The sequence below is a fragment of the Labrus bergylta genome, chromosome 19 (genome assembly GCF_963930695.1).
Source record: "Labrus bergylta chromosome 19, fLabBer1.1, whole genome shotgun sequence".
Classification (NCBI taxonomy): Eukaryota; Metazoa; Chordata; class Actinopteri; order Labriformes; family Labridae; genus Labrus; species Labrus bergylta.
Window position 1 is genome coordinate 20,149,674 of NC_089213.1, and position 25,411 is coordinate 20,175,084.

At 39.1% G+C, this 25,411-nt stretch overlaps 1 protein-coding gene across 1 annotated transcript; it reads right to left on the minus strand.

The window, feature by feature from the left end:
* Window positions 1–270: 270 nt before the first annotated feature.
* On the minus strand, window positions 271–23,621 carry dennd3a (DENN/MADD domain containing 3a). The gene is made up of 30 exons (XM_020634738.3): window positions 23,384–23,621; window positions 20,505–20,593; window positions 20,048–20,203; window positions 19,741–19,876; window positions 19,093–19,208; window positions 18,872–19,002; window positions 18,649–18,760; window positions 18,408–18,527; window positions 18,117–18,215; window positions 17,886–18,005; window positions 16,928–17,043; window positions 16,461–16,616; window positions 16,266–16,362; window positions 16,049–16,152; window positions 13,518–13,723; window positions 13,264–13,423; window positions 12,332–12,488; window positions 11,920–12,142; window positions 10,935–11,014; window positions 9,938–10,117; window positions 9,584–9,754; window positions 8,519–8,648; window positions 8,128–8,235; window positions 5,575–5,672; window positions 3,499–3,653; window positions 3,100–3,166; window positions 2,728–2,800; window positions 2,516–2,634; window positions 2,281–2,418; window positions 271–2,172 (listed from the first exon to the last, which is right to left on the minus strand). Exons 2-30 carry the CDS (start codon window positions 20,583–20,585, stop codon window positions 1,978–1,980), a joined length of 3,804 nt encoding a protein of 1,267 aa, XP_020490394.2. The 5' UTR covers window positions 20,586–20,593; window positions 23,384–23,621; the 3' UTR covers window positions 271–1,977.
* Window positions 23,622–25,411: the final 1,790 nt, after the last annotated feature.

The window sequence follows — 25,411 nt, forward strand, 5'->3', positions numbered from 1 at the left end:
AAAGATGTACACAGTAAAAAAGATTAAAATACCATCTTTCAGGAGGATTTGTTACATTGTAAAATGTTGCACGGAGTGGATGTTTCTAATTTTAATCTTAAAGTAAAGAATACTCTTGACTCATAATCACCGTTGCACGTCTTGTGGTTTATCCAGAATATATTTTCTTTTTTTGTTGTTAAAAAATAATTTTTCAGAAGAAGTCTCCCTACATCACAAGTAAATTAAAACTTTGATAAAAATGAAGACAAACTGTAGACTTTATATACCTGCTGTGTTCACTCTTGGTTTATTGTCAGAAAAATATTGTTCGCAGTCGTCGTGATTTTATCAAGTTTAACATAAATTCTTAAAAAGTAAGTACAGAAAAGGTTGCATAAAAAAAACAATACATACAAGGTTGAGAGGTTTAGATTAAAAAAGGAACAGATTTGATGGTCATGCTCTGTACAGTTGGTAAATAAATAGTGAATGTTAAGTTGAACCTTTGAATAAATCTCTTTGATGCAACTTGTAATTCTTCTAAAAAAAATGGAATGCCTGCTTCATCATTCAAGAGTCTCTGAGGAGAAAAAAACGCTTTAAAAGATAGAAAAAGTTAAATAAAAGACTTTAGTCTGAGTTAATAGAAGTCCTTATATAAAATAATGACATATTATAGATACATTTAAGCAATAACAGACTACTTTCATCCAACTCTTTTGACTTAAAATGATAAACAAATACATTTCTTATTTGCGTGCCTCACAGCTTCAAATCTGACAGGAACATTTCTGTGTGGAGTTTGCATGTTCTCCCTGTGCATGTGTGGGTTCTCCCCGGGTTCTCCGACTTCCTCCCACAGTCCAAAGAGATGCTGGTTTGGTTAATTGGTGACTCTAATTTGCTGGTAGGTGTGAATGTGAGTGTGGCTGGTTGTCTGTCTCTATATGTCAGCCCTGTGATTGGCTGAACAGTTCAGGATGTACCCCCGCCTTTTGCCCAATGACAGCTGGGATTGGCTCCAGCCCCCAGAACAGGAAAACATTTTAACATACTGTGTTATAAACCAGAAAACAGATGAAAGAAATGCTGTAGGAACAAAGAGACAACTGTAGAAACTTTGAAGTAAAGTTATGAAGTACAACACGAGCAGTTCACTGTGAAATGGCTATTTTTGGAGTTTCTACCAGTTTCCACTTTCAGGACATAACTTGTTCCTTTTGAGATGCTCTTAAACATGTTTGAGTCTTTCAGTTTCCATTATGTTTCATGTCAACTGTACATTGTCCAATATTGCATAACTCCCATCCAAATAATTTCAGTGCCTTTCCCACAATGCAGCTGAAATCACAGCAGTTTTTGTTTTCAGGGTAGTTTGACTCCTTTGAGCTGCAGGAGCTCACATCAGACTCACAGCTGGAGGCAAGGCTCAGTCACAAAATGTTTCCACATAATACTAGTGTGATCAAACCTCATAAACAGGGTTAGGCATTAAATACTGCACGGTATAAAAATACGAGAAAAAACATAAACCTTCAGTGAAGCATGGAACTTTGGATTAAAGAAACATTAAGCAAAACGTGTGCCTTTCTTTCAGTCTTCATTTGTCCTTCATAGAACTTTAAAAAAAATGTGTTAGTGCTGTTAGGTTTTTGTCTGCAAACAATTGAGACATATTCGTCTTATTAAATACAACTTAACAGTCAGAGGGAGAGGCTGCTCAGACGGTGACGCTCTATGTAAACGTGTCGCTCCACACGACTGACTTGTGATTCCTTCATATCGCCGAGACTGAAAAAACAAGTAGAGGTTTTGATTTTCATCCATCTCTTCTTGCTCCATTAAAAAACAAATTCTCTCTTCGTTCCCCAGATCTCAGCCTCAGCCTTTTTAGCCTTTTTTCCAGTTCAGGTGAAGATTTAGAGTAGCTTCATTATGTTCAAACAATCCAACTTTAAAAAAAAAAAAAAAATGGCTCACTTCCAGTCAACTGCACTACTCCACCTTCCAGATGGCGATCTTTCCATCGTGTTTGCCAGCTCCGCTGAGCACGTACCGATCCTCAGCAGTGCAGAGCGACTTCACCTTGTCGTTGTGGCCATGAAGCTCCTTCAGAACCTGATGGCGCTCTGTGTCCAGGATGTAAACCTTCCCTTTGGTAGAACTGCGGCCAACACCACCAACCCACACCTGGAGAGGAAACGGACAGATTTTAATTCACTTCACAGATGAGGAAAAAAAAGGCTCCAATGTGTCATGAATATGTGTTCTTCGTGTGCATTAGTGTAGTATATTAACCTGGTTTTTAACTTTGATCATGCAGTAACACCCGCTGCAGTCCTGCAGAGACACCCGGTGAAATGGTTTTGTAGTGTCCTTAATGTGCCACACGCACACTTCTCCTGAGTCCACACAAACACTCCACAGCTCCTCTCTCTGGAACACAAGCAAACACAATGGACAATAAGTAAAGCTTAAATATAACACACAAAATATCACAGGGCTAAAGTCAGAGAGTGTTTGTGTGTTTGACCTCCGGTAAAAGCAGAATAGAACTGAACGTAGCTGCGGATCCTTTTTGTTGCTCTGGTAAATTCAGATGTTGTTTCACTGAACCGTTTCTCCACACTTCCATGATATTTTCCCTAGAGCCTACAGAGAGAGAGAGGGTGAGGGATTACTTAATTCCCATAAGAAGATGTTATGTTTCCTGTTTTTAAACTTGAGTGTTATTGTGAAACTTACAGCACCACAGCGTTCCGTTACAGGTGGACACAGACTGCAGGCGGTCGCAGGAGAGGCGGAACTGCCTCTTTACCTGAGGGGTGTGACAGACAAGTGACAAACAGGAAATATGAATCACCCAACTTTGGTTTGAAACAAGAGAAGAAGGAGGAGGAGGAGCAACCAGGAGAGTTGGTAGGAATTAATCAGGCTCAAACACTTAATTTCTTAAAATGGAAACTCTCAAGTCAAATTCTTTTTTTTTTTTAACGCATTTGAAAAGAAAGAACAGGCTCTTTCATTTTCTACTTGACTTGTAGTTGTTGTTTTTTGTTGTTTAAACAGCAAGCTAATGAAAATTAAAGTTGACACTGCTGTGGGTTTCAAACTAACCTGTAGTGTTGAGATGTCCCACACCATGACGCTTCCCTCTGCGCTGCAGGAGTACGCCACCTTCTGGCTGTAAGTAAAAGTACACAAGCAAATGTAAGGCCAACTCTTACTTCAGCTAAGTTAAACACAAACTGATCTGTCTGCTTAAAAAACAAACAAAAAAAGTAACAACACAGTTATTCAATTGAGAACTGCATTTTTAACTTCAAACATCATAAGCATGGGATCAAAAGAAGAAACAATAAATAACTACGTATGCCAACAATTCCATCAAGTTTACATTTTAGTATAAGGATTCTACTGAGTTTGCATTCTGTCATTTAAATATTTTTTACACTGCATCTGGACTTCATAACAGATGGGACACTGAAATAGTGCTGATGAGTAGCTAATGCTAACCTGTATTTGTCTGTGTCTAGTGCCAGTCCGGTGACCTCCGCCCTGTGTTCGGTCAGCTGTCTGTTACAGACCATGGCCACCATGCTGATGATGTAGATCACTGAGTCCTCTGATCCCATCCAGACCTGGTCCTTATCAACACCCAGCATGCAGTTCTGCAACAACAGAGAGAAAGACTTGAGAAGTCACCCTGCTGAAAAGAACAGATGTGTTTGCAGGTTTTTGACGTGATAGGGTTTGAATTCTAAAAAACGATTGAGAGAAGAAGAGTGTAAATGTTAAATGGACTGTGTCGTGTTTTCTAATCTTCTGACTACTCAAAGTACTTTTACACCGAAGGTCACACCTACACATTCACACACTGATGGCACAGGTTTCCATAGGAAGTGACCATCAGAAGTAGCTAATCCCATTCGTACACATTCATACGCCGCTGACAAAGCAGCGGGAGCAATTTTTAATTAAGTGTCTTGCCCAAGGACACATCAGACATGTAGCTGCATGAGCTAGGGATCAAACCCCTGACCCCAGAAGATGACCGACTCTACCAACTATGTAGTTATCATACTTGTTCTTAATCCTGGACATTATTATTGGTACATTATGTAAATCTCTGTGAAACACAGTCAATTTTACTTTTTAAATATTTAACTGACCAATTCATTTTTTCTTTGTAAGTCAGTGCAAAATTAATTAGAGAAAAAAATGATGATAAAGATGTATTGCCCTACTTGTCCACTAGATGGCAACATTGACTTTCCCAGTCCATTACAGATTTCATTTAACAAACACAAAGCTATCTAAAAAAGTAAAGACCTAAGGCCCAGATTTAAAAAATAACAAACAACTTGTCTCCAAATGTTCAGCTATTTTCTTATCGGCCATCTCTCTCTGTGAGAGTGTTGATCCAGGTGTTTAACGTGTGACCTGGTAGTGAAAATATGTGAAGATATTCTAGTTCGATTTAGAGAAAGAAACTCTGTATCTTTCTCCTTCTGGTTAACAGATTTCATGTGACTGTGACCTGCATGCTTGGAGTAGAGTTCAGTGATTAGCACAAACCTCAGAGATGTCCTACAATGCTCTCGTACGTATGTCAACTCAATTTCTGTGAACGTTCTCCTTTAAGGCCCTTCCACTAACTTTATTCTTGTTTCTAATTTGTTGTGGAAGCTTAGAATAAGTTTTCTTACAACAAAACTATTCAAAACACACTGCGTCCTCGCTGAATGAAACATGTGCTTGCAGGTCATGCTGATAAAGTAAAGCACTGGAGCAGAAAATAAACCTGAAAACAGCTTTATCTGTATCTGATGTCGGTTGCATGCATGTGAAGTTTATCTGTTGAGTCTGACAAATAATGTAGAGCAGTCTGACGTGTTTCCTTTAGTGATGGGAATACTTCAAAACATCACATCTACGGCAAAACTAGGAATAAGAAAGCCCTTAACTAGCATTATTCGTCAGGGTTTCTTACTGCTGGAAATATATGCATGTCTCTCCAGATTAGTTTTTTTTATATTACAACAGGCAACAGTTGTCAAATGTATCTGTTAACTTGACTTAAGTGGCTTGTTCAAAGACACTATAACAAACACAGTCCAAAAGTTTGGGGAAAAGAGTCGTGTGAGTCTGAGAAATCGGACAAACTCGTATTTACTTGTAATTTACTTGTCTCCCAAACTCTCACTGGAAACAATATGGATCAGCTTTTGTGGGCCCTAACTATATATATTGTGGTTCAGCACCTGTTGAAAGGTGTTTAAAGAGAATGTGATACAGCTAATATATAATATTGGAGTCTGCCTTCCCTCTGTGTTTGATTACTATGCATAAAGGATTGCACAAAACCAGTACCTTTCTACAAAAAAACCCAAAACATAACATCTGAAAAGTAAGAAGACATAAGAATCTAACAAATCATCCAATGCCATTTTCCTGCTCTAGCTCTCTGTTTGCTGGGTTAGGGTATCTTGTGTGTTTTGCTGTCACGGTCTTTGTGTTTTTGGTGCATTCATCTGCATTTGTGTTTTGGCAAACAGTCCTGTTTGCATGCGGAGTGTGAGGGGTCTTTACCAGTCTTGCATTCCCAACTTGACAGGTGTGTGTGAGGGACCAGCTGGAGGCATCAAACACCATCACCTTCCCCCCGCTCACAGACACCCATAACTGACCTGAGACACACACACACACACACACACACACACACACACACACAATTTATCAGTTATTTTTCATCACCTTGTCACATTCTTGTAACACACAGCGGCCAGAGTTTACTCTTTCAGGAGGCCAAGAAGAGAAATTGAATAACATACAACAGTTTGAATTTAAACACGTCATGTTCAAAACCACTTTTCTGTTGCCCGACTCCACCTAACAGTTCAACTTCCTCCAACGTATTCATTGCTATTTAAAAGCATCACTGGTGGGGGAAAAAAAGAAAGTAACATCCTGTATTTCATAGAGGGAGGGAAAAAGAGGGAAAAAGAGGGACAGTGGGACGTAGAGGGAAGAGAGAGTGAGGGAGAAGGGAGTGGAAAGAGGAGAGAGAGGAGGGACGTGGGAATGAACTGGACACATGCCAGGAATTCAAATCAGTGACCTATATTCAAGACAGAAAGCGAGGGCGAGTCAGAGAGAGGCAGGGAGGGACACTGTGAATGGTCAGATTTGTTCTTTTCCACGAACAGAAATCCCAAAGAGCGGAGTGCTGCAGAAGAATTGAGCAGTGTTTGAATATGAGGGATTCTCTGAGTATGAGTGTGCACAAGTGCGTTAGTGCTGGGGGTCAGTATGACACCAGCAGGGCAGCTAAGTGGCCCCAGATGGTTGGTCTGCTAAAGGCTGTGGCTTTGTGGTTCTTTTTAAGCTGTTCCCTCTTAGTCTTCCTGCCACGTAATGCGCCAGCCTGTCTCCCCCCCTAATGAAAATCAAAGGACTGAATACAAAGGGTAAACAACAGTAAAAAAGAAAGAGTCACATTGGATGACTAGTAAGGTAAAAACGTTTAGTTTCTTTCCTTTCTGTGGAACTCTCCTCGAGGGATAAACATCATTATTTCAAAAGATGTTCCCTCATTGGGTGTTTTTATGATACGGGGAGAAAACTGTCCAACAAAGTTATTCCAAAATCTCCCTTAGAAGTTTAAATGTATTGAAATCTGTGTCCCGTTCATGTCCAGTCAGGGAGCCTTTGTTGCATGTCACCCGCAGACCGCTCTCTTCTCCTGAAGTCATAAAAACTTTACAGGTAGGAAGCATTGCTGCTTTAGTCTCTTAATGAACTCACTTGTGTTGGAGAAACATGTGGTGTTGTTTTTGCTCTCAGGGCAGAAAGGATCAGTGATGTCACTGCTTGACAGATTTTGGCAGAATGCAGGATTCATTCATTTTTTTCTGGGCTTTTTATGCTTTTATTGTAGAGGCAGGACAGTGGATAGAGTCAGAAATCAGGGACAGAGAGAGTGGAGAATGACATGCAGGAATGGAGCCACAGGTCCGGTTTGAAGCCAGGCCTCCTGCTTAACCCCCTGTACATGGGGTGCGCGCTCCAACCACTCGGCCCCTGGCGCCCCACATTTCTTTTTTTTAATCATTTTTGAGTAAGTAAAAGTCCTTCGTACATTGTATAAGAAGCCTTTTCTCATGGCTAAGAAATGTAACTGGAAAAGTGTGCCAGCCCTCTTCCTAATGTACTAGAGAAACAAAACCGATACTCTGCTCGTTCTCTGCTGGTAGAACACAGCACTACCATGTGTCTTCATAGCTTTAACATGTCTAGTTATGGATGGTTGTATAAAAATATTTCAAGGCAAAATTAGTCTGATTGGTCATGCTTTGGATCTTCCCAAAAAACAACACTAGTGGATTTATTAGGGTTGTTTGCTTTTGTAGCTATCACTGATGCATCAGTGTCAATTTAACCTTTTTTAATTATCAGCTAGAAACTCCACAAAGAACTTTTAAATTAACTCGGTTCAACTTTGTAACGCTGTATTATCTTGATTGATATAACCTCTGCTCAGTGCAATGTTCTGCTACCTTTTCTTTGTCCAGTGAAATAAGGATGGCTCTACATTTACAGGCCTACATTTAAAAAAAAGCTTTACTAAACACTAATTTGTACAGAGAGGGACAATGAGGACAATCGGAAGATTTCACAGCTCCCATAAGAAAGGCTAAATTGTAAATTTAAGAGAGTGACGCCTTGAGAAAAGGCTTCCCTCTCAGTTCCGTCTTTCTTGCTTTCATAGCTTTTCCGTAAAAGGAGACAGGAAAAGGAAGTGTTGTTAACGTACAGCTTTACGACTGCTGTCTGTTTTTGTTTAAGTAAAACTCAGTGACTGAGTGATCGAGTAAGAGAGAGAGAGAGAAAGAGACAGAGAGAGAGAGACAGAGAGAGAGAGAGAGAGAGGGGTAATGACAAAGCAAAGGTCATGTGTGTGTGTTTGTCAGTCTCTGTATTTGTCAGTGACACCTTGTTAGTGTCATAGATGGAAATGAGTTGTGAAACTACTCTAAGGGAACCAAAGGGAGAAATCCAGCACTGTCATTTCACTGACAACAGGAACACCATCGAGATTTCTCAGTTTCAGAGACTCAGGAATCATTGTGTGTATGTTTTTACCTGGTGTGTATAGAAGTACATCTACAGCCTGAGGTGTAGCCAGTTCCAGCGAAGGGTTAATTTTGTGCTTAAGTGTGTCTGCGGTAGTCTTGGGAACCATCATGGGCACTGGAGACACACAAACCACTGTTAAAGAGAAGTAACTAACCTTTCACAGGTGGTGAATGCACAGACTGAATAAAACACACCACATAGCACAGAGAAATAGACTGGTTTAAATATGCTCACTGCAAAGGAAAGAAAGCCATTAACCTCCACTTCCTGTGTTAATTTGGTAACAAAGAAGAAATCAAACTGAATCAAAACAATTAACAATGTTGTAAAAGGGGAGGGGGTCAGTCGTTGTTTTTAGATTCTTAAAGTTAAACGGAACAAAATCATCATCCTTTACCTTCCATCTTGATGCGGTCAAAGTGAGCTAACTTGGAAGCAGCATAGATGGCTTTACTGTTCTGGAGGCTGCCAACCACTGCGTCCATTAACAAGGCATTGGTCAGAGCCTGCTGCATGTACTGGGGGTCCTACAAACACAGATCCATTCAGATTGAATATGAATAGTAGCAGCTTGCAAAAAAACAAAAAGCATAGTATCTCCTTGATCCTAAGGGGGATAAATGATATCAGCAGGCTGCATGCATCACAATCAGAATCAGTTAAATTCGTTTTTTGGTCTTTTTGTTGCAGAACAATGAAATAAGAAAAACAATAAAAACAGGCAGCACATTAGGAGAAGTGATTCTACTTAAATAGACAAGTATACAAATATTAAACAATTTATCAAAATGTACAACAAGTGACATGAAAACGATTTACAGGATGTCATAAAGTAGGGCTTCACACAAAAGGAGATCGTACAGAAATAACTACTCAGAGGCATTTAAAGTCAACAACGTGTTGTGTCTGTTAATAAAAGATAACCAAGAAAGTGAAAGAGAGAAATAAGAAATAAGTTCATGGTGAGAATAGTAGTAGAGATTCAAGAATAAATGTAATAAGTAAGGCTTTAACAGGAAACTGATTCATTATTCTATACAAGGAGAGTCACTAAGGATGAATGATTATAATATACAGTTAATCATGCATATAATGGTTAAAAGGGCCACATTTAGAATATAAAAAAAATAGGAAACAGACAGAAAGCAAAGAAGATAGAGACAGACACGTTCCTGTTACATCTGGTTTCAATAAGGAAACCATCTGAATTTGTTCAAGCGTGCATATTTGTTTGATTTCCACATCAGGGAATTTCAACCACACCCAGAGTTCAGTGAGGTTCCCTGGTATGCATAAATACAGAATACCTTCATAAAAATCAAGATATGAGTAATAAAGGCTCATGATAACTCGCCACTTTTTTTTCTTTTTTTTAGTCTAATACTCTTTTTCATTTCCCTCTTCCTCCAGCACATGCGTAGCATCTTAATCACACATTTAGACCTTTCAGTTTGAGCTTTACCTTGTGTTGGTCTGCCATGTTGCGCCCGGCCCACATCTCTTTGACCATCAGGTTCCATAGCTCAGTCTCCGTTTTCAAATTGGCCTCGAACGTCTCCTTTCTTCCCCACACTCGCAGCTTCAGGCTGGGGATTCGCAGCAGCAGGAAGGGAGCGGAGGACATTTTCACCTCCTACACGAAAGAGATAAAGACTTCTAGTTCATTTTTTGAAGCTATTAGTCCTGATAAAGTCATTTCTCTTAACTTGTCTAGTCATCACTTTCCTTCTGCTTACTTTAACCTTTTCTTTAAATACTTACTGTAGGAAACGTATCACCTGACTCAACATTTCTATCGTCTCTCCTTCTATCTCACCTCTAAATCGCGATATTGTGCCACCTCCACATATCCCGGGCGTCCATCGGTTAGCAGGAAAAGCCGTCGTTGAGTCATGGCGATCTTCCCCACGCCGCGGCTCGTCTTCACAGAGGAGGACAGCTTGAAGACGCACTCGCTGGGCTCAATGTGCTCCAAGACAGACGCAGGCAAGCACACCTGGAAAAATTACAAAAAGAAATGTGTCCACTCACTTCCCTGTGGACTTTACAATATATAAGACTTTAGAAAAACAAGTGTAGAGTTCTGCTCGCAAAGCAAAGCAAATTCTTCCAATTTTATCAGATATTCTTCTATCTTGATGATTATTATTATTATTTTTTTACTTTTAATTTAGGTTTAAAACGCCCTTTCCTTGATTATTCAGGAAAAAAAACATATTGAATAGAAAATTGCCAATGTTCGCTCACTCTTAATTACAGTTTTGTTTACTCATAGTTCCCATATGTAGTTATAGTTTGGGTAGCCATCAATCACATTAAGATCCTATATTGACAAAAAAAAAATTGTTTCCCATATTACTTTTGGCAGTCTTATTTGAATACATATATCATGTCATTATTTTACAATTGTGTGTACCTGGTGCCAATAATCTTTGAAGATTTTATTTTGAAAAATAAACAATATTAAACTAATTCATCATCAAACGTGTAAGATGCAGGGGATCTCCGCTGGGGAGTACCATCACACTGACAACACATGTTTTTCTTCTCTAAAACTTGTAACTAATTAATTTAACAAGGCTTCATTCTCAACATTGAAAGCTAGGTCACTGTTGTTTTCTTAATCTGATGTTTTCTAGTGCAGTAAAATAAGCAGATCATTCAATTCTGCTCAGCTGACATCCTTGACCTTCCACGTATATGTCACACTGCTCCGTAACACTGTGCTTTTGAATATGACTTCAACTCATGTGGCCAGTACTGTGTGTTCTACATGAAGGCCTTTGAGTTCAAAACAAAAGAAACACACAGACCTCCTGAGCCTCGGCCTCAGTCTCCTTCCAGATGGTGTAAAACACTCGAAACAAATCTGGACCAACCTGCTTCTGATGACCTGCGAGAAGTAAACAGACTTTCAAAAATTCAGGAATCTGACATAACTGCATCTTTAATACATATTTTTCTATCTCTAACACACAACACACACATCAAGTCAACTGAATGCAGACCAGGCCAACAACTTTATTTTCTCATTCCTGGTAATCTTACCACATACAATGTAGTCTGTGCACTGTCCCACACCCACTGTAATATAGATAAGGTCAATGTCACTTCAATGCAGAGAATTATTTTCAGGAGGCAAATTGTACTGAAACCTCAGATTTGAGCACCCATACTTCTAACTCCTTTACTCCCCTAACACTTACAATATATTAAAAACAAATATTGGTTGGTTCTCAATCCAGAGCTTTTTTAAGACTTCCTGTTTAACACGCTAAATCTGATCTAAATCTCATCACAGGAATGTTGTCAAACTGGCTGGCAATACTTGCTTCTGTCTGCTTGCAATGTTTATATACAATGTATAAACTGTGGTGTTCAAGTCTGGTCAGTACAGGAGCAATCCCATTCAAATGTAAATTCATATATTTCCAGATGTAAAAGAATCTTTACCAAAAGGATTCACTGAAATGTAGATAGTGGTTTTCAGCTTGATAGCATACTTTCCCTGTAAATCAGTCTTTAGCCACATGCTAACAGCCTGTTAACGACCACTGGAGCCAAACACAAATCAGCCCTGCAAGACAAACCCTCTTTCTTCAAGAAGGGGTAAGGTAATTATTAACCTGAGGAATAAATGTTTGCCCAGGAATACGGAGCAGGAGGAGGGGTGTGGTGGAATGTGTGTGCCAGAGTGTATTTATGCTGTGGCAGTCCAAGCTCAAGAGTTGAGAGTTTTGAGAAAAGCTCTGCAGGACATCCTGTTTGATTGAAAGTCGAATTACAACCACTACTTACCAACTGTGAGGGCATCAAAGAGTCTGTGTATGGTTCCTTGATCTTTTACTATGCCGGACTCCTGGACACATTTCACAAACTCCTCCAGGTGCATGTACTTTTTCGGCAGCTGGAAGCGCTTCACTGCACCTTCCTCCTGCCCGTTGCCATGGCACGCACGTTCCCGCTCCTGGTCCCACTTGACCCGACTGATAAGACGTTTAATTTCCTGCCGTCTGTCCGCCTGTGGAAAAATGTATCTGTTACTGTTACACAACTGATCAATGTATTTCCAGTCTTTAGAAGAATCACTGATAAATATCATGGTTACTCATACTTAATGTGACTTACACATATCTATTACTCTTCATTCAAACAACTGAATTGAATCAGTGAATAAGGGCTTTAACACCTCATGATAACCTGGACTGACCTGTAACCGTTCAGCCTCTGGCAGAGAGTCAACCAATGACTTCACCATCTGGGAGGGGAAGATCTCTGAGTCAGTCTTATAAAGACTCTGGAAGTCCTCCAGTGCATCCAGGCGCCTGTTAGACACCGTGTTCACCAAACCACGCAGGTAGTGATACCTAGACAGAGAAAAGGATTGATATGGGCAGTTTTCTATAAAGTTGGTTGGTTTATTTTAAGGTATACAAACTATTTGTGTGTCATTTGTTTGTTTTTCTCCTTAAAGCTCATGTGAGGATTCTTTAGTTGGTACTGAAACACACTGACACTAAAAACGATGCCTCTATAAGACCTACAATAACAAATGTGACCATAGACAACAAGGTTGATAACTTGTATTGAGCACTTTTTCAACTTGTAACCATTGCTGCTAGTAGGTGTCAAACAAAGTGAGCACCAGCACGCAGCTGAAACAGTCTTTGATTCCATTTCCACAGCAGGTGCACAGGGAAAGATATAATTCACTTGTAAAAGAAAACCAAATTTGATTTCTCATTGGAAAACACAACATATTAACGTAAAGAACATGATCAGCTAAGACATAAGATGTAGCACTCTGTCCACAGGGGGCGCCAAAATCAATACAATCTGAGAGTTCTTCACAGGAGCTTTAAGGTCTGGTCTTTCAGTGCCCAATTTATGGGATATAAACCTTTCTTCAATTTGTTTAAGTCCCAAATTTAACCACTAACCCAGTCATTTGAGAGAAAAGCTATACAATTAAGAAAATATCTCTACTCTCTCTACTGTGTCTTTTACAAGTAATTGAAAAGGTTTAACTTTTTTTTTCAGAAAACATTAATATTCTGTGTGAGAATGATCCGTGAGATATGACTTTCAAAATATATATATTCAACTTTGTTGAAGATAAACAGTCTCTCCATCCTTTAGTACCTGGCCAGCAGAGCAGACTCGTCTGGTGGTGTCGCATTAATAGACTTCCCCAGGGAAGCAACCATTTCGGAATAGTAGTTCTGGACGTAATGATAGGCCAGCGGAGGGGGGAACTCTGGGAGGCGGAAAACCTTCGCAGCCTTCTGAGGAAACTTTAAGCCTGGAGGTCGAAAAAGGACATTCAAAACATACTTTGACTGATTCACTTTGATCACCCTGCTCTCCATTAATCCCACTCCGTCAACAGCACTGACCAGAATCGGGAGTCATTTTCCTGAGGGAGGCTGGTCTGTTGGACCTGATGGTAGGTAAAGTGTCATTGGCAGGTTGTTCCAGGTTAGGTAGGCTGGCTCCCAGCCGCTTGCTCAGTCTGTTATCAGGACTGGTGTAGCTGCTGTAACCAGTCCTGGATAGCTCAGACATGGGAGGACGCCGAGGAGACTCTGTCATCACTCGATTCCTGTAGAAGAGGAGAGTGATGTAGACACTGGAGTTACATCATTACAACTTGTTTTAAGTAGATTTAATAATGATCTCTGTCAATATGTGTATTTTTATACACAGGCAATTTATTGTTTCATTATAGAGGCAGGCTTTACGGTGGCTGGAAAGTGCAAACCAAAACTACAAATTGTGAAACACTTTTACAAAGCTTGAGACAAATGTACATTTTGGAAAACTTTTTACATTTTATAAAACAAATTAAAAATGAAAAACACTTTTACCAAGGACAAAACAAATGTACATTTTAGAAAACAAATTTACAAGATGTGAAACACTTTTAAAAGCACTGAAACAAATTAAAAAAACAACAGAGCACTTTTACCAGTCCCCAAACTCATTTACAAACCAAACAATCTTGCCGGAAAGGGTATGTACAGATGCAGGAAGTGACCTGGATGTGATTGAGTGAGCAGTCAAAACAAATTAATTGGTTGCTCACTCAATCTCGTAAAAGTGTTTTGCATCTTGTAAATGTGTTTTCTAAAATGTAAATTTGTTTCATCCGTGGTGAATGTGTTTTTATTTTATACTGATTCATAAAATATTAACATGTTCTCCAAAATGTTAATTTGTCTCAAGCTTTGTAAAAGTGTTTCACACTTTGTAATTTTTGTAATTTGTAATTCCCAGCCCCAATAAAGGCTGAACAATAAACCCACATGTTACATTTTGATGTATAAATGTAGATGTAAATGACTGCCATTCATGACAGGAGTGTCTTTATTACTTGAATACTTTTTACACATTTCAGTGTTTCCCCTACCATTATATTAGGGGGGCAGCCCGCCCCCCTTGAAGGTCAAGTAAAAAAAATAAAAAAAAATGTTTTTGGGCTTTTTGTGCCTTTATTGTAGGGATAGGATAATGGATAGAGTCCGTAATCAGGGAAAGAAGTCATTTAAGGATACCTTTCCAATAGAAAAGGACAGCTGTCATTAAAAGTAATGCATGAACACCAAGATTCCTTCAAGTGTTTGTGTCGGCGTGTCCCCCCCCCCCCCAACGCTGTAAACCTAGGGGAAACACTGCATTTGATAAGTAACTAAGTAACAAGTAACACAAAGATCAAGTAACTTTGTGTTTACTTCTTTTCCTTTACTGTGTGCATGAAGTTCTCTGTGTACATATGCAGATGGTAATGTGAAAACCTGTTTGCTGTGTTTTTCCTGGTTCTAGGGATAAAACTATTATTTTCTTTGTCATTTTACAACAACAACACCTGGTGATAAGCTAGCGCTTCGGCCTTTGCAGCTTTAGCAAGTACTGGCAATGTTGTCCACACACATCAGGATATAAAATTGTTGGATATCATAGATGGACATATTTGAATGTGATATGAAAAGAGAGATTCTCCTCATCGTGTTCCACTCGGTTGTTCACACTAGCAGTGACAGAAATAATGTAAAGGTTGAAAATAAGTCAACTGAAGGATGGAATTTCAAATCAATGCCTAAAACCTTTTTTTTAAGCACTTTCATCCTAATATGTAGGAACATTTGGATTACATGACGGGCTAACACTGCTTTATTTCCATCCAGTACAAAGAATGCAAAAAAAATGAGGTATTTTAGGCACTATACAGACTAGAGCCATACTCCTTCAGCCTGTGCTGTGGCCAAGCCTGTACCGTGTATTGGAGACCCAGGAACAAGTTGAAATGTAAACTGGTTTGAAAAGGTACATAAATGGTTTTGTTATGATTATTGAATGTATTGACTATTTGCTCAGTCTATGTCTTTTTGATATATTTTCTTTTTCCTTAAAATGTATCAATTAACAATGCTATATCGACACCTCTTTTAACTGCAGCAAACTATGTTTACTCTTCTTGGCTTGCACTTTTACCCGAAGGTTACCTCCATCCCTCACTTGTGACCATAGAGCGTAAATAAACATGGATGAAGCCTGAGTGATGTCACTCATTGGTTACTCGAGGGGGCTTTTGAAGCCCGTTGAATAGTCATGCTGAAATCTAACTTTTAGTCAACCTAATGACATGCTAAGAGCTGGAGCTGAGGCGGTCCTTCAGTCTCCTAACAAACAACTACACCGCGCCAGCCCGTCAGTCAGGTCGGCAAAGCGCCTTATTATGAATATCTCTTATCCTTCATCAAAACAAAACGTATAAATTATATAAGCTATTTTCATAAAACCTTCACCTTTGACATAAAAAATTCACCCCCCGTACACTGTGTGCCGATAAAGACATGAGTTACTAAGACTAAATACTGTATGTTTCCGGAGGTCTCCACTTGCTTGTGATATAATACCTTAATCATACCTGTGTGCATGGTTTCTTGTGTTTTGCTCCATGCAGCTGAAGGTGTCCCGTTTCCTGTTCAGCCTGTCTCGCAGGAATGAGTGGAAGATATGAGTGTCTAATACCTGGGGACAGCAAGCAACAAAGAGAAGAGAAGAGCATGCAGCACATATTGTCAGAGTTTGCTTATCTGTGTGCGTGCGCGTGTGTGTGCATGTGTGCGTGTGTGTGTGTGTACCTTCTTGTAAAAGGACTGGTCTGCTGGCTCCCTGGTCCTCAGAAACTCCTCACTGTTAAAAACTCTGTGTTCATGGTTTAGAAAGTCCTGAACACCCCTAAAAAATGTGACAAAAAGCACGTTTTAATTAGAAAAACTCAAAGGAACAGAGTGAAATGGTTTTGTTCTAAATGTATCTTAATGTGTTGAGTGTACCTGAATATGTTGACCACTAGTTCCAGGGTGATGTTCTGTATTTGTTTGTTGAGGCGTGCCTGCCAGTCTCTGCGTTGGGATCGCAGGGCATTGGCATCTGTGCCTGCTCCGAGGTGACACAGCTCTAAGTCATAGTGAAGCTGAAGACACTCTGCCCTATATGAAGATAAACACCAGGTGAGTAAGAACTGTGTACTTTAGAATGGCCACACGCATTATTTTATTTAATTTCAAGAATAAAAAATGTTCCTCTATAACTTAATTTAGAAAGTATTTCAAGTTCGATGAAATTTGAGATGCAAAGACTACTGGCATTTCAAGAATCACAGTGATTTTTGATTAACATAAATGATGTACAGTAGAGGAGTGACATACTGTTGAAATTAATCAAAGTGGTGGATCAAGAGAAATCATAGCAAACAGCGTGTGTGTGTGCGCGTGGTTTTGTGACTCTGTGCATGTGTTACCTTGACGTAAAGCTCTCAGCTGCTGCCAGAGGAATAGATGGTAGATCCATGGTTTCAGACCACGACAATTGAATGATGCCATCATCAATGTTCACCAGGATTAGCTCTTCTGTCTCCTATAAACAAACATACACATCAACATATTGTAGGTACAATGGGTACAATCCATTACATCACAGTCTGACTGTTGCCTGCTAGATTGACTAACAGAGATCTATTGTTTAACACATGAACTGAGCTACTGTACGGCACTAAATGAAGATGAATGTAGAGGAGAATAAACCGTTATTGTTAAACACTGCTTTCACACTTGAACTCCTGAAAGACTCCTGATATTTGCCGGAGGAGCTGTATGTGTGAACGCAAACAGCAGCAGTTCTCACTCGGACTTCACCCGAAGTTTCTACTACTCAGACCCCTGGTATTTTTTCTGCAGCAAGTCCGAGTGAACTGATGTGAGAACACAGCAGGATATTATTCTGAGAAATCACCTCGAGCCAATGGGAGTGGAGAGTGACGTTTATATACTGCTGCAGGGTGCATAGAGTGTATGCATGCATCCCGCTATGATCCGGAGCAGTCCTCCTGAAATTATCTAGATATTTTCAGGAGTGTTTATGTGAAAACAGCTTAAGTGAGGTCAGGCTAGAACCACTGGTCATTTGAATTACACTTGAGCTGTTTTTTTTTAACACTTTTGATAAATGATTTGATGTTTATTACAAAGCCAAGACTTAAGAGGAAAGGCTGAAAGCAAAAGAAATGTAACTGGTTCTAAGTGTTAGTGCCTAATGTGTACATTTCATTCAAATGAACAAACCAAGATTCTCCCTCTGTGGGGAGAAATGACAGTATAGATGTTGACTCAACCCAAAGAAAGAAACAAAGTGAAGACTATAATCCTGAATCCTGACATAAAATCTTAGCTGAAATGGAGACGGTGAATATTTGCACTCACTGCAGCCACCTCCTCGAAATGACTGGCGTGACAGCCCATGAGGAAGGCTGTAGGAGCCATGAGAAAGTCGAGCATTCCTTGAGCCAGGACGGGAACATAGGGCTGCTGCCAGGACAGAGGCTGGAAAAGATGGCAGGAGAATAGAAGACCTTTTAGATTGTCTTAAGATTTAAGTTTTTTTTATTTGTCTGTTTTAGTGATAATAAGACACAGTGTTCCTTCTATACAGACCTGCAGGTACAGCAGCAAACTCTCTGCCACCAGAGTGAGTCTGGCCCAGTCAGCGGAAAATAAAACCAGCCTCTGCTCCTGAAGGAGGCATGACAGCACCTATAGAGAGGAGGGACTCATAGGGTGAAACTGAACACAGGATTTTAGTACTAAAGATACACTTTATGACTACATATTGACCGACATCATTTTTATGATGTCGGTCAATATACTATTATTGTTGTAAAATTCTATAGAACTAAATGACTTCATGCCTTTATACATGCAATGCAGTAATAGTTTCTGCATTACCTGGAGTAGTGTTGTATGGCTGAAACGGAGAAATGGTAAATGCAGGTCAATGTCGATAACAGGGCTGTCCTGATCCTCCCTCGATGGAAGAACCACTTGGAGAGGACGGAGAGTAAATGACTGTAACACAGAAACACGCAAACAAATGACTGTAAAGATCTGGATAATGAAATTGCTCAAACAGTGAGAGAAAAGAAAACTAGGGGTCTCTAAACTGAGACGGACAGAGAGAGTTTCTGACCACATGTAGCTGTCCAGGAGGTGGTAGAGGGACCAGCGAAAGCTTGGCTGAAAATTCTTTGATGGTCTCCTCAAAGTCAGCTTGTCTTGCAGGACGCAGCTGGACCAGGAGACTGAGAATAAAGAGACATGGATTAAGAGAGGGGGTTTAACTTGTCACCAAATCCTCCTTGAAATAGGATGAAGTTATCCATTGGCACTATATGCATTAAGTAAGAAATTACCATGACAAGCAGTCTCTCAGAGCGTTGTAGTACGGGAACTTGGAGATCACACACAAAGCAAAGGGTGTATAAAGACGAGACTTTGATGAATTCCACCTGTGTCCATTCTGGATGGAGCCTTCCAGACAGGACTGACGGAGCAGACAGACAATAAGACAAATCCTTTCAAATGTAATGAATTCAGCGTGATCTTGTGTTTGTGTACCAGTCTGTGTTTGTACCTGTACTGCTCTGTAGTAGTGCACAACAACTCCATGGGTTCGGTTCCCAAATAGGTCAGTGAAAACCAGGAAGTGATAACTGTCTTCTTTCTGCTCATTGGCCAACTGGAGACCACCTAGCCAATGGAAACCAAGAACATATACCACTAAGAACAGTTGAACTGTGTGCAGAGCTGGTAATGAGAAATGTAGATTTTTGTGGCGATGACATGAAAGCCGCATCAGACACTTCAACCTAGTTGTCAGTACTTCATATCAAAACCAATGAAGCAAGGCAAACATTATGATGCAACAGATAATACAGAGTACCCCAATGCTCACTTGTGCCTGCCTCAATCAAAATTTAACATAGTTTTCATGAGTAGTGGTTGACAATTGTGTTTGTATCACTTTCACTTGTTGTTGCTTATTATGTGGAAATGTGCATAACGGGTAATGTGTAAAAATTGTTTTCTATGGTATAAGTAAGTATAAGAGTAAATAAGAATATATAAACAAGTATAAACTTGCTGCTGGAGTTATAATTACTTATATTACTTATTATAATCTCATTGTCTAAATGATGTTTCAGACTTCCAGAATAAACAGATGTGTTCTTTGAACGTTTGAAACATGATATTAAGTCCACTAGAGAGTAAACACTAGTACCAGGGAAACAGAGCTGCGGCAAGGCAATGAGGTCCAGATCCTTTGGAACACTGATGTCTTCTGTAACTGAGGACACTTCAGTACGATTGGTTGATTCTCCATTAGATAGAACCTCTGCAGCACGATCTCGCCTCTTCTGTAAACAAAAATAAAGCATTCAAACACTTTTTTTTTTTTAACTCATGGTAAACACTGATTTATTTATTATGCAAGATATCAGCAAACCCTGTTTAAAAGCCAAAGGGTTCATATTGACCATTCATGTGTGAGTCTGTATTCAGAGTTTCAGATTCGAGATTTGTTTTACCTTCTTTATAAAACTCCTCCTCCTCTGGACACGACTGAAGGCCGGCGCAATCGCCTGGCTCGAGTTAGTCTCCTTGGAAACAAAGGGCGGGGCATGGACCTGCAGTACCTCAGCTTCCAGCACGGGGAACTCGTCTAACTTACTCTGCTGATGAAGCTATAACCGTTAAAAAATTAAAAGATTTATACATTTGGAAACCTACTGTAGATGTCACTGTTCACATAAACACCCAGCATCAAGTTCTTAATGAATGTATGTCGACGATGTCCCACCAGTTCTGTTACTTTAAAATAACAACTTCCAGTTTTTACATTAGATTCTGATTACTTCTACATAGAGGCGATGTTGGCGCAAGAAGCATGCAATGTGTAAAGCTGCATGTATGTTTGTTGGGTGAAGTTATTATGAGTGACAGCATACAGTCCTCATGTAAGTGTATATTGTGTAGTGTACATACCTGGTATATGTCTCGAAGCTTATCACTGGAGGCTCCAACTACCACACACGCCTCCAGCAGTCCGGATGGTAGCTCTGCCATCACATAAGCTGCCATAGACACACACAAAGGCAATTTAGATTACATGACATCTCTGCCATAATAACCAAGCCAAATGTGTCTTCCCTGCTTGTTCAGGCATTTACGTCATTTGTTAAGGTCAGTTGTTAAAATCAGAAAATACTGATTAAAGAAATATGTCGGATTGTGCTGTGGTTATGGTTTAAAATACTGATAATTTAAACAATGTCTTACAAAAGATTACCAAAGCAGAGATCTGGTTTACCATTTAGCAACAAAAAGGATCATAAGCTATTATATTTGTACTGTGTAAAATAAAATATTGGGTGTTATTAAAGACATTAAACACACACACACACACACAAATCTCTTTGCCCACAACATCCTACAGATGTTTGACGAGACAGATGCACTCTCACTCTACCGTATCACACTTATGTGTGTAAACAGCATGCTGACAACACAATGACACATCTGGCACCATTAAACTTATAAACCTGTTTTGTCACTGAATAACAGATTTTAACCAACTTATTACCATAATCCTACCTAAAAGGGAACAAAGAGTTTAGGTGTCCCTTCGTGGATAACAACACTTTTGATCCAAACAAGCCACATTTAAACCAGATCTTTTTTTTCCCACAAGTTGAAGCCTCTTCCTAAGGCTTTTTTCTCATTTCAGTTTCTATTACTTACTGTTCAGCCACAAAGGTTTGGATAAAATAATGAGTTGGTAATATCGTTGATATACTCATCCTGGATGCCTTCACTATGTGCTCAAAGCATTGAACTTAGCATGCTACAGAGAGTACAGAGATGACTGCTTAGAATGCGTTTCCCCTTGGGTTTCAGTGGAGGTAGCAGGCTTTTATGCAGCCTACCTAAGAAGATACCTGCAGAATACTCAGCAGAGTGTTTCAGAATATGTGCCAATTGGTCATCATGGGGATCTTTTAAGTCGTATACATGGAAGTACAATATCAAAAACAGGTTTTTGTTCTGGATATTAAGGTAAACTTCAGTATCTCAAGTGCATCAACAATGAAAAGGTTAAAATAGCACAATCAGATATGTATTCCCCACTTTTGAATCCAAATCTACATCCTTCTTCCTCAACAAATTATGTGGACATACACATGACGTGTTTTTTTTTTACAAACTAAAAAGTCGATTTGTTTTTAAACTGAACCACTCCTCAGTCCCCGACACTAAGACAAAAGTAACACCTCCTGGGAATACATACCCTTAACAATCAATAGTCCAACCTATCAATCCCTAACCTTTCTATCTAGCTATCTTGGTAGAGCAGAACCAAGAATGAACATCTGACTTGTATTAGGTTGCAGCCAAAGGCAAACCCAGGAACTACATGAAGGCATGCTTTTTTTTAACCCCTCTCTTCTTTCATGTCTCTCTTTTCTCTAACCCCGATCCTTGTTTTCCTTCTTTTATCCACCTACGTCTCCTATTTGATTCATTATTTGCTTCCTTTTGTCTCTCCTCTCCGTTTTACCTATTCTCTTCTTTCTTCTTTTCTCACAGTCTGCAGGTCATTCCTATGAAGGTAGATATGTTGCAAAACAGGAGAGCTTGTAGAATGTGATGTGAGAACTTGAGGGGAAAAAAAGTGAACTTGTATGTAAAAATGTTTACTTGTATAAAAAATCCACTACTTTTCTGGCGCGAATCTGCACTGCTTGAGTTTTGCAACACATTTTGCGAGACGTCTGTAGCAAAACAAATTTGTACTTGTAGAAATGCCCCCTTTCTACATTTGCATTTGTACAAGTACACATTTGTTTTGCTACAGACGTCTTGCAAAATGTGTTGCAAAACTCAAGCAGTGCAGATTCGCGCCAGAAAAGTAGTGGATTTTTTATACAAGTAAACATTTTTACATACAAGTTCACTTTTTTTTTTCCTTCAAGTTCTCACATCACATTCTACAAGCTCTCCTATTTAGCAACACATCTCCCTTCATACATTCCGGCCTCTGACTAACTTCCCTGCAGTGTAATGGAAACCCACAAACACACTTAAGTAATTTATTTCCTGACAAACCCTTCATTTTGGAGTGTATGAGTATGTGTCTTTAACCATTGTCCACCATTATAGTAGTTTTATAACCATGTGACATAAACAAACAGTTTGCACAGTCTCTTAAGAGCATGTAAAGCAACACACACTAAACATTTAACAATATTAACAATAACTAAGAGACGAGCAGAATCACTCTAAAAAGTTCATGTCCATTGCTGGAGATAACACAAGAGTAGAGAAAAAGACAACACTAAATAAAAACAGTCAGTGGTGATAGTGTTACAGCTGAGACTGAAGTTGAAAGTTTAGCTTTAAAGTTTAAGCTTTAGCTTCATGTCCCAGACATTGAACAAACTACAGTTTATCATTCATGACCTTATCAAGCCAGATAAAAAAAAGAGGACAACTGCAGGGGTAAAACTAAAGCAGCACACATTAAAGACTGCTCTTAAAATTATTATTATTTTCTTGGAACTCAGTTTGTAACGCTCTGTACTTTATTGGGCGTTTTACATGAGGTCAATGCTCACGCCACATAGTCTGACTTACATTATAGTTACAGAGGAAGACACATCCCTCTTTAACATCGTTTAGTGAAACTTAATTCAATTGTAGCAGTTAAGTTAGGGTAACATACGGGTACATTTGTATTTTTGTAAAGTTTTAAAGTTAGGCTTCGTCCATCAGCTTTCATTATGGTTAAATGATTTGAAGTGTGAGACACTAACTTTCAGTCTAGGCAGATAACTGACACAGAAACCTTAAAAATAGTGACTGACCTTAGATTTTTTCGACCATTTCCTCTGGCACACGTTACATTGACACAGAAGAAGCGTTACTTTGCTCAGGTTTCCTCGTATGAATCTGTTAAACCGTGAAAACGATCCAGCAGTCTGAGCAGTGGCTTCAACACCTCCTCAGAGTGAGCTGTGATTCAACAGTTACGGACACGCACGCACGCGCACATGCACGCACGCGCACACAGGTTAACCTCTGCTCTGTCAAACACATGTGGTCAAAACATCAAACCCCGCAGTCGATAGGTTTTCCTGTATGTCACCTTCAAAATAAAACCGTTTCCCCCTGCATAGGCTGAGGAAGACACCTACAGAGTATCGTGACGCCATCTACTGCATGTTTAGTGTACTGCTGTATTTAACAAATTAATTAATTGACTACCAAATGACTACAGGCAACTTCACTATCAAACATAATAATTTTTAAATCTAACTTGGGGTCAGCCAGACATGCAATAGGCAACTTCTAGTCTACATTACCTAGCAATGTGTTTTTTGTTCCCTCGCAATATCTCTATATTATGTCAAAGTTAAAAATGTCCCTTCTAATTTAAATGCTTGCATTGAAAAGTAAATTTAAAAAAAAATCAATAAAAGATGTAGACTTAAAGCTCCTGGGATGAGTTTATAGCTGATTATGAAACAGACTAAACTTGTCTACTTATGATCTATTAAAGTAGAAAAGACCATTGGAGAAACGATTTATCATTTCTAAATTATTATCTTTTATGGCTGAAAGCACTGCTGGGTGAAGGTCTTAGACAGTGAGGTACAGTACACTGGCAAAGCAGACTTTGTTTTTCAAGATTTTTATGACATGTTTGACAAATTAATTAATTGAAAAAAAAGAAAGTAGCCTAATAACTGATCACACTATTCACCAAATGACTACAGGCAACTTCACTATCAAACATAATAATTTTTAAATCTAACTTGGGGTCAGCCAGACATGCAATAGCCAACTTCTAGTCTACATTACCTAGCAATGTGTTTTTTGTTCCCTCGCAATATTGTTGTGTTCAATCGCAATATTTCTGCGTTACTATACAATAAGATAATTTTGCATTCCCTTGCAATACTTTTGGATATCTTTAATATCCTACTTTTGAGTTCCCTCGCAATTCTGAGATCGAAGGGTCTCTCAAGAAGAAAGCTGCAAGATGCTGTCAATTTCATCCATGAGTTGTAGTCTATGCGACAGCGGTGTTCTGAGAATTGGAAACTAAAATTAAAATATTGTTTTACTAAACTAAGAAGCAGAATTATCAGCACATCTTGTTTAAAGGGGGAACATGTAAAAACGGCCTTTGTTACAAATGATGAGGAATGACATGCACAATGAGCATTATGTTTACACAATTATACTGCAATAACAAGCACCGGCCACCAGATGTCGTCTTTGGACCTTTCTTTGCAGAGAGGAGACGCACATAACTGCGATTGTCGGCTACTCACTACTCCATAGAAGGGAGTAAAAATGGGCAGTAAAAAAAGGGTTTACACGTGTAAATTTAAATGTTAATTATAATTAATTTAATTGATCTAATTGTATATTAGACTTTAAACCACAGATCTTTTGCCAGACAGGATTTTATCATTAAATCTGTTGGTCTGTCAGTGGACAGATGTAGGCCTACAATATAGCCTACCACAGAATTAGACCATAAACCAATCTCTATATTATGTCAAAGTTAAAAATGTCCCTTCTAATTTAAATTCTTGCATTGAAAAGTAAATTTAAAAAAAAATCAATAAAAGATGTAGACTTAAAGCTCCTGGGATGAGTTTATAGCTGATTATGAAACAGAGTAAACTTGTCTACTTATGATCTATTAAAGTAGAAAAGACCATTGGAGAAACGATTTATCATTTCTAAATTATTATCTTTTATGGCTGAAAGCACTGCTGGGTGAAGGTCTTAGACAGTGAGGTACAGTACACTGGCAAAGCAGACTTTGTTTTTCAAGATTTTTATGACATGTTTGACTGTAGAACCGATTGTGCTTCAAA